The 14,720-nt window shown below is 38.8% G+C and overlaps 1 protein-coding gene across 1 annotated transcript in view; it reads left to right on the forward strand.

Moving 5' to 3' along the window:
- LOC122787933 (BICD family-like cargo adapter 1) overlaps positions 1–14,720 on the forward strand; it is a 194,613-nt gene that overhangs the window by 100,587 nt on the left and 79,306 nt on the right. Inside the window, exon 2 of the mRNA XM_044054859.1 lies at positions 14,201–14,317. Coding sequence (XP_043910794.1) covers positions 14,201–14,317 — 117 coding nt within the window. The remainder of the gene's footprint in view (positions 1–14,200; positions 14,318–14,720) is intronic.

Below are 14,720 nucleotides of genomic sequence, written 5' to 3' on the forward strand. Positions count from 1 at the left end.
AAGATTCTGCAAAGATAAGCAAGTCATCTAAATATGGAAATTTGTGGATACCCTGTAACTTGCAATGAGCTATAACTGGAGCTAGACACTTTGTGAACACTTTTGTTGTGGATAATCCAAAGGATAAAGGCAGAAAACTGATACTGTGAACCACAGACACAAAACCTTAAGAAATGTCTGAAGTCTGGATGAATAGGAATGTGATGATAAGCACCTTTTAAGTTTAGTGTTACCAGGAAACTTGAAAGAGGAATAAGAGGCAACAGGTTGTGAAATGACATCATTTTGAATTTGGGCGCTATCACAAACAGGTTTAGGAAATAAAGATCCAGAACTGGTCTCCAAGTGTTTTCTTTCTTTGGGACTAAGAGCATCCTTGAATAACATCTATTCTTCACTTGGGAAGGAGGAATTGTTTCTGTCACTCCTTGGGATAGCATGTGATGAAGACCAGGTGGAAACAAAACAGTTTGATCTGCAGGATAAAGAATGACCCCCTGGAAAGGAGGAATTTCCTCCCACTGCTATCTGTAACCCTGTTGAATGATTTTCATAACCCATTTGTTAGAAACAATCGTTGCTGAAGAAACAAAATGGAGATTCAGACTTTCTGGAACAGAAAGAGGGTCAGAAGGTCTCTTGAATAGTCATTCAGACTTGTTGGTGTCCCTGGTTTTGAGAGGTTTGACACTTCTGTTTGGAACCTCCTTGCCACTTCTTCTTAAACATTTGTTTACCTAAACTCTGTTGAGATGGTTTATTCTATTTTTTGCCAAATCTGGATGAGGAGAAAGAAAATCCCTTGGACAATTTGGAAAAGGAGGGTTGAAAAATCTGAGAGATTCCCTGGATTAGCTTGTTCCTCTCATCACACTTTTTGATCATCCCTGCAACAGAGGAGTCAAACACTAAACCTCTATCCAAGAGAATTTAAAATCTATTTTTATTATCATCTGGGAGGTTCTGAGAATGCAGCCAAGCAAACCTCCTTAAAACTAAACCAGTGGCCATAGCCCTGGAAGAAGTATCTACATAGTCATCCACAATGCAAACAATGAGTATTGACCTGTGCAATAGAAGAAACCAAGTTATTTAAAGCAGATTTTTCTTCACGAGAAGAAATTGTAGAAACATTCCTCATACTTTCACAATATATCAGAATAAACTGACTTATGAGCCTGACAATTTAAAATTCTGAAATTCAAAGTTGCAGAAGCATACATTTTTTTCCTCATACCCATCAATAATTTTCTCATCCTTATTAGAAAAAGTAGGACTGGAATTAACTAAGTCCGTAGAAGCAGAGGAGTCAATTGAAGCTATCGCTGCTGCGTCAGGTTTGGGAATAGTGTACAAAAATGTAAAACACTAAGGAACTTTATACATCCTATCTGCCTTTTTACAGACAGCTGGCTAACTATCAGGAAAATTGCTAGTAGTAAGACACATTCTGTAAAGCAGGCAGGACAGGAAAGGAGGAATGGGTGTAGGTTCTGGAAAATTCTTCTGTAACCACAGCATTTTCCCACTGAACGCACTGGGCCATTCTAGTATGTCTCAGATAAAGAGAACTCCCACAGGAAGAATCAAAGAGAACTCTCCTCTGAGTCTGAATCAGAAATCTGAAGACAAATCCTTGCATCTTTCTATTCAAATTCAAAACTTTGAATCTCTTCAGAAGAGGGGACAACCCTCTTTATTTTAACAGAAACTACTTTACAAAAAGGATCAAGAGCCTGAATCAAGTCCTGAGCCAGTCCCAGTAAACTACTCCTTTCCAAAGACATTTCAGGAGTAGTAGATACATACTTGGTTTTCTGTTTCTTTTTGACTGGAAAAAATAGGACCAACTGTGTTAATAATGGCAGCTTCACCATGGATAGGCACAGCATTCAAATACAACAGGGAAACTTTTCCTGATCCATCTCCCTACTGACAATAGTGATTCTCCCTTGTCTACTTAGGGGACCAACAGCGGCAGAAGACCCGGCTAACCCTCAGTCTTTAGTGGCTGTAGATGCTACACCAGAGGGACTTGGGGTAGAAAATGAGCAGTCTGTAGTACACAAATGGCCACAGCAGAGTCACCCATCTGTAGCGGAGGCAAATTGCTAGCCTGCTTTGGTGACAAAAGCTGTTTGCCTAACGTTTTCTTTTTGTGGCTGGAAGGAGGACAGGCCATAGGAATGAAAATGGTTCCCCTATCCTGGGTAAAAAAAAGCAACAATGCCAGCAAAACTACTAGTCCAGAAAAAATACTTTATTGTCAGCAACAACATGAGAAAAGGCACTTTTAAACAATATGGCAGCCTCACAATATTAACATAAACACAATTTCTTCACATAAAATAGCTTATCAGTTAGATAAAGATTTTAAACTGACAGAAGCAGAGAGTGCTGCTTTTAAAAGTATGTTACAGTTTCAAGACAATCAGTTAAAACACAACAGTCATAGTTGTACAATACATTTCCTGAAGAGGAAAGTAACAAAGCATCAGTAAAAAAAAATAAGAAAATAGATGTTTTTTCCCCCCCGACAGCAACTTATCTGCTCAGCTAAGGAAATCACAAGCTGACGGCCAATCCCCGAAAGCCTTAGAGGATCATACTTTACAGCAACAGTAAAGCTTTGAAGGGCTTTGCACCCAAACTCATCTTTTAGTCAGCTCAGCTCAAGCTGCTTGACAGTTTGGGTGCATGGAAGGTGGCCTGAAGCTTTGGAAGCCGACCAGCTATTATATCATTTGCAGGATATAACCCATATATTTAAGGCTACTGCAGCAGTGATCAATATGAAGAACATCTAAGTGTCATCTCTGGTGGCATGGAGGGATGACATTCTGACTGTAGCCCAAGTGACATGAGTTTGATTAGTGGTCCAGGTTTCTGACAGAACTAGCAGGAGAGAAAGGGGGAAAGGTTGAGTGAATCTGACTGCGCATGATCACAATCTCTCAAAGGAGAACAACAAACGAAAAGATGCCAAATGCTGAGAGTAAGAACACTTTAATTCCAAAAAACATGTAAGCGCTTTCATGATTGCTTGCTTCTTCAGACCATAAGTGAGCAATCATGAAAACGCTTAACTGTTTTTATCTGTTTTTTGGAATTAAAGTGTTCTTACTCTCAGCATTGGGCATCTTTTCATTTGATGAACTTTGTTTTTGGATATCCTAGATTCCACTATGTTCTCTTGCTGCAATCTCTCAAAGGAGGGGCAGGGATGCCAATGCATGGCCTGGGATAGGCATTAGGATCACCAAAAAAGTAGCTGGTGGTAGCATTTCACACAGTTATATAGCATGCATTTAAACAGGGAAGGTATTGCCATTTTAAATAGTGGTAACATATCTTAACATTTACACAGGGAAGGTACTGTGATTTTAAATGGTGGTAACATATTTTAATTTCTTGATTTCAGGAGTGGGCTAGGCCATTACAAATGCCTTAATGGCTGGACTGCACTGAGGGCATAAAGCACCCTCCCAACTACCAGAATAACTGGCCTTTATGGCAGATGTCAGTCTGAACGTTGCTGAAATCCCCTGGTAAGAGAAGAAATGAGCTGTGTCCAACTGGGGAGTGGGAGGGGACGGAGGTTTGATGGTCAGCAGGCCCCGAGGTAAAAATCACAAAAAAGACCCAACAATATTTATAAAGATCTCCAATATGGCCATTATGTATTTACAGATATAAGGGATCATTTGCATTAGTTCATTTGATTCTATAGGGTACTATCAGTAGTTCTTTACAGATTGTATATCCTGTTTATAAATCATTTATTACATCAATGATGTAGCACAAAATGTGTCCTTTCATTCTTAGTTAAACAAATATGTTAGGTTATCTAGCAATAAAATTACAAATGTATGAAATGAAAAAGAGAAATAAATTAAGATATGAAGATGATTTAAGATCAGAGGTTTTAGAGGTTATTTGTGAAAGAGTTTGATAGGCCTTGTCTGATTTGGTGCTATTTGAAGTGCATCGGTCTTGAAGTGCATGCTTGATAGACACAAGAGACAGTTAAATGTTAGATACCAGCAAGAAAATTGATAAGTTTTGGGTTCAAGTACTTCCCACGTCTTTGCATTAAACTACTTCTGTTCATATGTCAGAGTACTATGCGAAAATACAAAAAAGAAACTGGGTGGCAACATGGAGAAAATGCTAATGAGGACTGATATTATCAAAGTTTTTCAGGAGGTCTTGTGCTCGAGTTACCCTCATTAAACTCATGAATCTATTTTAATATGAATGTATTAAGGTAATTGATGAGAATAAGTTCAGACTTCATCTTTCGGCTTTTCCCGGTTAGGGGTCACCACAGCGGATCACCTGACCGCTCATGATTGGCAGTGGAGTTTTACGGTGTCGAGTTGCCAGCCCGGCGCCCAACCTGCCACAGAAGACACACACACACACACACACACACACACACACACACACACACACACACACACACACACACACACAGAGGGCCAATTTAGAGTGTCCAATCCACCTACAGCATGTCTTTGGGATGTGGGAGGAAACCGAAGCACCCGGACGAAACCCACGGGACCACAGGGAGGACATGCAGACTCCGCACAGAAGGCACCCCAGCCAAGGATCGAACCGGAGAACCTCTTGCTGTGAGGCAGCAACGCTAACCGCTGCATCAGTCTATGATTCTTTAAATAACAGGTGCATGTGATTTGTTCAGCTTGTTGAGCGAAACAGTGTATGAATCATGTAGTCTGTTTTTTTTAATGTTATTGTGCCATCTAGGAGGAAAGCAGATAAAGCTGGCAACATTGCACCTACTCTTGCAGAATACCACATTTTGCATAGCATCAAAAGTAATTCAGAACAGAAGTAGTCATTTTATCATTTGTTTAAAAATGATTCAACTGCATCCTCAAGGACAAATATTTCTTTCTGTTGGGGTAGTTTGCTGAGAACTCGTGGCTGTAGGTCCAGAAATCTGATTCATTCTCAAACGCCATCAGGATATTAAAGAAGTTTGAACAATTACAGTGTGATATATTTATACTTGTTGCATAGGAAAAACCCTGGAAGTTTGTAATAGTTTTGAGATTTGAGAGACAGAATGAGAATAAATCAGTGATGAGACTGAAGTTTTAGGGTTACTAACAGCCAACAAAAACTTCTCATACATTCATCATTTGAAAATCACAAGGGTATAACATCCCACAGAGGGTGTTAATACATTGCTGGCTTTGGTATTACACAAAATAATGATCTGGCTTACAAAATGATGAAGGAATAGGCAGGATGTAATGGCAAGCAGAGCAATTGATGTATACAGAACTAAAATTACGTCATCACAGTTAAGAGCTTACAGAGAAACTAGAGCTGTGTAAAGCTGCATATGAGATGGGAAGAATCAGAGTAAAACACAGTGCAAATAAATCACGAAAGGAATAACTGATATAAGCAGTATTGAAAACATGGTGCTAATAAGTTCTGAATAAAGTGTGTCTGTAAGCATAACTAAAAGAAATGAAGTCTATAATGAAACATCACATCTCTGTAAAGTCAAGATATAAGTTATTATGCATAAAAATAACAAACAACCAAACAGCAACAAAATTCCACACATCACAATCCGTTATGGGTTTGATCTATTTAATCAATGACCATCTTGTGTACTGCCCAGTGACTGAAATAAGCTGGTTAAAGTTGCACAGTTATTGACAAGGCTGACTGGTTGATGGCACTTTCATCTACGGTGTTCATAGAAATGGGCATGCACAGCAGCATTCTAATCTTAAGAGAGATTTCTGTTTCCTCAAATTACATTTTTAGGATAAAAAAGTAAGTAGGCATTCCTCTCATATGTTACAACATCTCTCATACATGCACATGCATGAAGATCTGTTTGGAAACAGATCTGAAGATACATTTATGTTACCTTAATTAACTGAGACAACAGAGTTTTTGACCAGTGCTAACAATGATGTAGAAATTTTGATTTCAGAGATGTATTTCTGATACTTTGCCAGAACACGTCTTTAGCAATGAAAATATATCCTTAGGTTTCATGTAAAGAAGGAATTAGTTGCACACACAGATTTCTATTTAAGCAGATAAAACTGATGATCAGTTAAAGAATAATGTTGGCAACAGTACTTGAACCTCACATGAATACTGACAAATCAAAGAAAAAGTTTGTGGTATATTGCTGTGGAGAGGAATGTCTGCACAAATAGAGCAAGAAGTTGAACATTGTACTGTTTTGTTATGCATATCATGACAATAGTCCGAGAGACCCTACGTTTATTACTTTTGGGGGATGGCACGAATACATTTATCATTTTTAGGGGGAACTGCAAGGATACATTTATTATTTTTGGTGGGAATGGCATGGATACATTTATTTTTGGTAGGAGTGACGGATACATTTATTATTTTTATGGGAAATGGTATAGATGTGTTTATTGTTTTGGGGAGAATGGCACAGATACAGTTATTTTGAGGGGAATGGCATGGAGCAATACTGGCACAGATTTGTTCAGTATCCACAGTCTGTTTATACTTTCTTTGATGGCTATTATCTTTTTCAGAAGTCATGATGTTAACAGATGGCATCAACAGGGGTCTGATTAATGTAGTCAAAGTATACTCAGGGCATGGATAATAGTCCAGATAATGATCCAAGGAGCTTAAAATATTTAGTCCCAGCTGACCATAGTATTTAGACAAGATGAGAGAGCAGTACAGCCTGTTAACTAATGAGAAAAAAAAAACAGAGAATCAGGTGTGTATATTACATCACTGGAAAATAAAAATACTACAGTGCAAATTGCTGCCGGCTTTGCCTGTTTAGTCACAGGAAGGGTCCTACATCTACTGCTTACACACACAAAATTCTGAAAGAGAATATCCAGTCTGAACTCCCCTTCTCTCACAAGTGGAAGGCGTAGAATAAGGGAACGATGTCAACATTTAGCACAGTCCAAAATTCCGATGCAGTGAAAGACAGCTGTCCTGATAAAAAAGATTAGTCAAGGTGATCTGTTGTTAAAACTTTAGATGGTAAGCTGCTATATAAAAAGAGCAGACATTTATTTTTGATGGGCATATTTCATGAAGATAGACAAGGTATTACTTAATATGCTTTGAAATGTATAAAAGTATCCATTAAAGTATCCAGAAAGAGTTATTTATTTATTTAGAATTTGTTTTTGTTAACCAAGGTAGAGCACCGATCTGCACTGACCTTTTCATGACTCAGCCCTTGAAGCTCTGCCTGGTTAAATGGCATCCTCAGAGTCACACAGTGGGTAAATGAAGACTGAGGAAATGAAACCCTCAGCTACAGGAACAACTCATAATTGTAGTGTTATGCACTGCCAATCCTCAGTTCTAGCTGTCAAGGTAAAATGCCAAGCTAATTAGAAACCATTTATTCACAATGTATGAAGACCTAAGATCATCCAGATGAGCTATCTAAGGAACACCCTTAGGAAGATAGTCCAAATATATCCAAATAAGCGCAGAAGTCTCATCCCCAAAATGTTGCAAGCTTTGGCGGTTACTTTAAAACCATATAAGCTATTCAGACAGTTCATGAAGCAAAATGTATTTCTATGAGCTTCTAACAAAGCATACAACCCTGTTGATAAAAATTTAATTTCCTAATGTTGTTGTGTCTTTCGGGTAATCCCGGTTAGGGGTCGCCACAGCCGAACTCCGGTCCGCTAATGTTTGGCAGTGGATTTTGACATGCAGAGTTACCAGCCCCGATGCACAACCTTCAATGAAGGCACGCCCATTCACGCATGCCTCCACACAGAAGACACTCTAGCTGAGAATCGAACGTGGCAACGTCTTGCTGTGAGGCGACACCACTACCGCAGGTTAATGTGCTAAAAATTATATAAAAATGAAAGCAGTGCCTACTCAAAATGCAGAGATGATAGTTTTTGAAGCATTTATACAGTGACGTATAAAAGAAGATTCTGTACATGTATGTAAGTGATCTACCTCAAACATCAAGTATTTTTGCTTCTGGAAAAAAACCCTCATATGTAACATATGGGTAAATCTTTTTAGCTAAATGGCACTTTGCATTCTTCAAAATACTTCAATACTAAAAGTGTGTTTCATGAGGTCTGCTTTCCTGTACATTGTTGCACAATCTGTAAATAAGACTGATGAAGCTGGGAATACTTCATCTTATGTCGTGCCTCTTATTTGTGCATAATGAATACCAGGCATTTTTTCAAGTGCAAAATAATATCCTCAAGAAACACACAAACACCCCTACCTTTACCTACCTACTTCTTACATACACATATACACACCCCTACCTACTTCTTACATCCACACAATCTACCTGTTTCTTACACACACACACACACACACACACACACACACACACACACACACACACACACACACACACACACACACACACACACACACACACACCTCTCACTTGTACCTTTGTCCGCAGTCCAAACTTCTTCTGGAATTCAAATTTTGCACAGGCACTAAAGATGAAGATATAAATCTTTGGTCGCAGACACAGAAGTGTCTGTGCAACTGGATGCAAATGGTGTTCTTAAAGAAGAATGCCTTTAAAAAAACAAAGTATTTTTTTTTTTAATTAAAAGAAAATTAATCTCCCGTCCAGCCCATTCCAGGGGAGTGTAAGTGCATCCCCTTGCACCTGGCTGTGGATGCCCTAGATTATCACTTATGACTGAGGCAACCATACATATATATATATATATATATATATATATATATATATACATATACACACAATATCAACATATTTCCAGTCGCAAACATTATACATCACATATAATCTAGTATTAAGCCACTGTCATTTGAACATTACATAGCTCATTCAATTCCTGGCTTCACTTAAACCTAATTCATACAAAGAAACAATGGGAGTCTATATGTATGGCTCCTAAATACGTAGCTGTGCAATTTTAAGGATATGAATTACAGTCCTTGGAATATCAGCAGGCACCCATATCAGACTACCACTACTATTTTAGATGGATTATTCTTCTGTAAACAGACACAGTACACTTTTATTTTCTATGTTTTGGTTCTCAGATGAGTGCCTTCTAGACTAAGTCTGCATATCCTCCCTATGCACACATGGTACATTTTCAGTGGATACTATGATTTCCATCCGCATCCCAAAACGCACCTTAGCTGAACTGATGAGTCTACAAACTGCCCAGAGGTGACCATGCTGTCAGTGTGTGTGTGTGTGTGTGTCTGTGTCTAGCGTCCCACAGACTGGCAGCCACTGTGGGAATTAGTTTCCAACCCAGCCCTCCCTGAGGGCTGTGATAGGAACTGGCTCCCTCATAACCCACAGTTCCATAAAGTGAGTAAGCTGAGGATGAAAGGTTGAATGACTGAATAAATAACTGATTTATTTTGTTTCCATCTCATGAAACTACCCAACACTCGAGTCTCGCCCTCTCAGTCTTGCATTTTACCGCTTCTCGTGTTCCTTTACTCATTGATTATTGTGTATTATATGGCGATTCTGGCGAACTTTCACTGATAAAATCATTTAGACTGAATTTTTACCACTGTTGTACTTTAGGGGTTGTACTCATGGTGGGCCATCAGATGTATAGATTATCCTTGCACAGCTAGGAGTTGCTAGTTGTTTCAGTGGATCTCATCCAAGGGTTTAAAGTTGTTTCTAACTTAAAAGTTCATTTACCTGGTTGACCAAAAGGAATCTTGTCATTGTATTGTGATACTGAGAAGAAGCATGGCTTTTCATTCATTGTGCGTGCATATTTTTGAGACAGCTGTCATATTCCACATTGTGAGCAGTCAAAGCATAATGAAATGACTGCTAGCTTCTTGGTGTGGTGGTCTTTTGTTGTGTGCTTATTCTTACTGTAAATGCATAGCTCTTATGTTTTCCTGTGTGTGTGCCCGCACCTCTGCATGCATAACTGGGTGTGGGTATCACAGGGTTTACCTGTGCTTGACATGGTTTGATCACAAGAGTAAATTCCAAGAGACTAAAAAATGCCATCTGTGGGTCAATACTGCATTACCCAAGCCTACATGGAATTAACCAATGTGTATTTCTTCTGTGTGTGGCTGTCACTGGGTTTACCTGTGCTTGACATGGTTTGATTCCAAGAGACTAAAAAGTGCCAACTGTGGGTCAATACTGAATTACCGATGCCTACAAGGAGAGCGGTTTATTTCTACTATGCAAAAGCATTGTATGAAGGAATGGTAGTGTTTTCTTCGGCTGCTTCCGTGGGGGAGGGGTCATGTCAACTTTGTACTGTGCATTCACAGTACATAGCAGTTTAATTTCCCAGTCCAAAGCACTGAATTATCCAGTGTATATTTCTTGTGTGTCTAGTTAACAATCACTGCTAACCCATTGTTTTCACTCATTTCATTTAATTAAAAAATAAAAAGTACTACACTTTGCAGTTTCCATACAAACTCAAGAAAATGTATCATGATCCAAAGAGAACATGTTGACGTACAGTAAAACTTGTTCTAGAAAAGCACAAACACAATTACTGTAGAAGTGAATTGCACAATTTAATGATTGTTTTTTTTTTTCTTCTGAATAATTTGATTAAAGTAATTGGCTGGTAGAATGCCTTATTAAAAGTGAATCTTGTTTCTAGCAGTGTAGAATTATTTTCTGTAGTTACAAGTGAAAGGATTGGTTTTATAGCAGAGTTTTCTATATTTTTGTTGAAGCTAATGTTCTCGGAGGGAAAAGTGACTCCTGCCTTTTTTCTAACTCCAGCAGTTTTATTTAGTAACTTTCCATTTTACGCTTGTATATGTTGTTTGCAAGAATGCAACAGGAATTAACTTTTGTGACAGTCCTGAGGTGTAGCCAGTGGCCTCATCTGAGCTGGACAGATAATTAATGGAACTGTGTACATTTGTCCTTGTTATATATTTTTTGTTACAGGATGGGAAGAATCCATTAGCTCTGTAAATTGTTAAAGACATGAACCTACAAGAAGGTTTTAAATGTTTATAACCAAATTGAATTTTCAGCAACAGAATCTGTTGGGGAACTGAGAAAGGTTAGGTGATAAGCCGAGTGAAATTACCTGTCAGTTGCTCTCTCTCATGCTTGCAGCTGGACTTAGAGATAAATTAGAGGACAGTAGAGCTTTATTTTAGTCAGTCACATATTATATATTTTATTAGGTAACTGGGTTGTTTCCATGGGTTTGGTGTACATTCCTTTTTCAGATGAGATATGGACTGCATTGCAGCATAGAATAAGGACTATATAAAATGCAACAGGAAAAACAACAGTGGTATGCAATACCACCTTTTTGCACCATGTATGCACAGTTTGCATGATATTGTCAACAGACACTTGGGACCATGGTTTTAATAACAGAAGTTGCAAACAGATGTGTTCAAGCTGCAGAACTGTCTGTGACAGTTAACTGGTTCTGTTTTGCTAAGTAATCCAGATTAAAAGAAGTTATCATCCCACTCTTCACAGCCCTAATTAAACAAGTTACTGAGTATGATGTCCCATTCCTATACATATTAAACAAATGAAAAAGTTACAGTAGATCTTTACCCTGAAGTTTGTTGGCCTAAAGTCCCTGAGCTGCCAGAAAAGGCTTGAAGTACTATCCCTTTACCTGGTTTCTTACAGGCTGTTGTGGGGTAGACTAAGTCCGGCATTCCATGCTATTAGGGGCCCTCATCTTCCTTTATCTCTTGTATCTAGCAAATGAAACAGCTCCACTAATACCAGAACTAGGAATTACATCTCCACCAGCACATAACCAAAATCATAGGTTCATAGGTTGGCTAATATATCTGCCTAAGCTGTATGCCTAGCTCATCAGCCTGGTTACTAAATAATTATGTTAAATTTATGCCATGTACCTGTGTGCCTGTTGTGTTGTGATTGTTGTGAGATGACACAGAGATGATTCAAACCTCTGATACGTCTCCCCATCCACAGGTCATCCACCTCTTTGAAGCTCTGCCGGACATGGACCGGCCCTCACATGGACTCATGATCATTCCACAGCATAGGGAGTCTGGAGTTGATAAATTAATCTTATATCCCATCCATTTATATCCGTAAGGTTTAATAAGTCGTAAGTTCTAGTGGTTTTTTTTTGGGATTTTGAGGAGCATGTCCATGTCCACAATTGGGTTGGACACATAGCCTTGTATGTCAGGCAATGTCACTCTGAGCAAGCAGATGCGACTGAATAAGTGGGTTCTTCAGTTTCTTCAATCTGGCAGCATATGACAGATTTTATCCTTTATCCTTTTGTTGTTTAGGGTCTCTCTCTCTCCAATTGCTGCAGATGTCGGGCTACATCCATAATGGGGCATTGTGCGCAAATCGACTGGTTGGTCTGTGAAAAGAGTAGGGGGAAATGACCTCACTAGATCTGGATGTGAATCCCTTCATAGTGGAAAGACAAATTTATTACCCAATGCCTACCCCAACTTTGGAAAAAAAAATATCCTTTAAGTTAATTGAAGTGATATTTCAGCAACCTTCAAACTAAACCTAGATGACTGGAGGTTAGTCATAAATTTACTTAGGTACTGACTTGCTTTGCCCTTCTTGTGGGGGGGGGGGACCACAAGGTGTGTTTTTATAAGATGTAAATGGTCTTGTGACTCAACTACCATACATTTTCTATGGTTTGTGGCTCAGATGGCTACCTGAGAAGTGTTCACTCATACTAAAGTAGCTAGAATTCCTGGGTTAGTTGTGGGGAATGTCTGTTAGTAAAACATGACCAACTTGCTTGATCACTTATTTTGTGCTGGCTTTGTAGGACTGATATAATTTGAGTGAACCACGTTGGGAAGGAATACTTTCTTGGTGGAGGGTACTGTTTATGTGATTTACATTGTGGCTGTTATTTTTGTCACTTGAGGTATATATAATTGACAATGAGGTCATACATGTTGGAGGGAGGCAGAGTGGCTCATTGTGGATGAAAGCAATAAGCAAATTTAGCCTGTTACTCTTTGATCATTTTAACCATCAGACTTTACAGGACTAATGTGTATTTGTGTGAAATAAGTAGGAAAACTTGTGGCTGCCATCTTGTTGTAATTACATAGTTCTGAACTGTCCTGAAAATGCCTAATTTTTTGGTCTGTTCATTAAAAAAAATGTAGATTTCAGTCTATTTTGTTAAAGACTGCAGTCACTAATACTAGACATCCGAGCTTCAGACTTCATATACTTCAAAAACAAATGCAAATGCAAAACCTGTTGTTTTAGCAACTTTCTAAGAATACAAGAGCAGTATTTAAACCCTGTCCTTGATGGTGGACCTTTATCCTTCTTTCTTTTTGGCTTTGTCACTGATTTTTGTGCCAAGAGTTTGAAAAGTATTTAGCTATTCACTCGTTAATAGGCAAGTACTAAACTATCTGCCTTTGGAGGCCATTTTAAGTCTAGGCAATTTCCCTCAAAGGTGAGAATCAAACCTGTACCTTTGTCTTTGTGAGGTAAGCACCTAAACCATTATACCAACCTTAAGGTGTACAAAGCATGGAGGCTTATAACTGCTAGGTGAGTTTGGCAGTCTGAGGATGAGTTATTTATACTCCTGTTTATTCATTTTAAACAGCCTAGCCTTGCAGGACTAGTGAGCATTTACGTGAAAAGAATTGGGTTACTTGCTCTGCTATATGCTTGGGTAAAATAAACATGAAATGCATTGTGCCCATTTCTTTTTATTTATTTTACTGCAGTCAAGCATCTGCCAATGTACATGGTCAATTGGGCTATAACTGTTGGGTATGGGGGCTGTCTGTGGAGGAGAATGGTTAACCCTGCTCTAATGATAGAGAGAAATGCCATTAGTCCGATTGGTTTGCAGGACATGCATGCACTAGTGTAAAGCAACTTATAATACTTCACTCCTTTTTTCCTCACAAGTTGATATATGAGGTATATACAGTCAAGTGGCTGTAAGTGATGAGATCTAAAACAGCACATGCATTTATGCATGGTCCAAAAAGCTTCTGTAGGGGCGGGGGGGGCCATGATTAGAAAACCACCCAGGGCCCAAGGCATACTTAATCTGCCACTGATCTAAACCATACCCCTTCAGTAACAAAGGGGATATGAGAATATTGCTTGTGCTTCACTGACTACACAAACCTTTTGCAGAGAGATTAACTGGTGTTTTTTTTTTCTTTCCTACAGATGCTGCAGGCTGAACAAGGACTTGTTGCAGAAGTCCAAGCTCTTAGGGAAGACAGCAAGGAAGGTGTGCAGTCCTTCTATAGAGAAGCAGCTCAAACACATGTATTTCAACAAGAGGTAAGTTCCCTCATAGGACAAACAACTTTCCTTCAAGGAAAATCTGGGGCAAGCTGGGTTTCTACTTACTTGCATGCCTTATTAATAATAAACATCAATGTTACATTTTCTTAGCTTTGTTACTCTGTCAGCTTGATGCCTTCTGGTCAGGATCATGATCATAAAAGGTCAAAGGACCACTTAATTTACTCAGTTGTATGAAAAGCAAATGCATGTATAAATATCAGCTGCTGACAAGTGAAATAGAGATCAGTACAGTGTTAGTCAGCTCCAACATGAAGGTGGAACATGCACATTCTGTAGTGCACAATGATATAACTAAGGTTAAAGGGACTGCAATGTGGTAGTGCAGGAAGCAATTCACTTGTTAGGAGAGGGTTTTTGTTAACATACACTTGCTCAC

This window comes from Protopterus annectens, chromosome 13.part0 (assembly GCF_019279795.1).
Source record: "Protopterus annectens isolate FY-2018-M chromosome 13.part0, PAN1.0, whole genome shotgun sequence".
In the NCBI taxonomy this organism is placed as follows: domain Eukaryota; kingdom Metazoa; phylum Chordata; order Ceratodontiformes; family Protopteridae; genus Protopterus; species Protopterus annectens.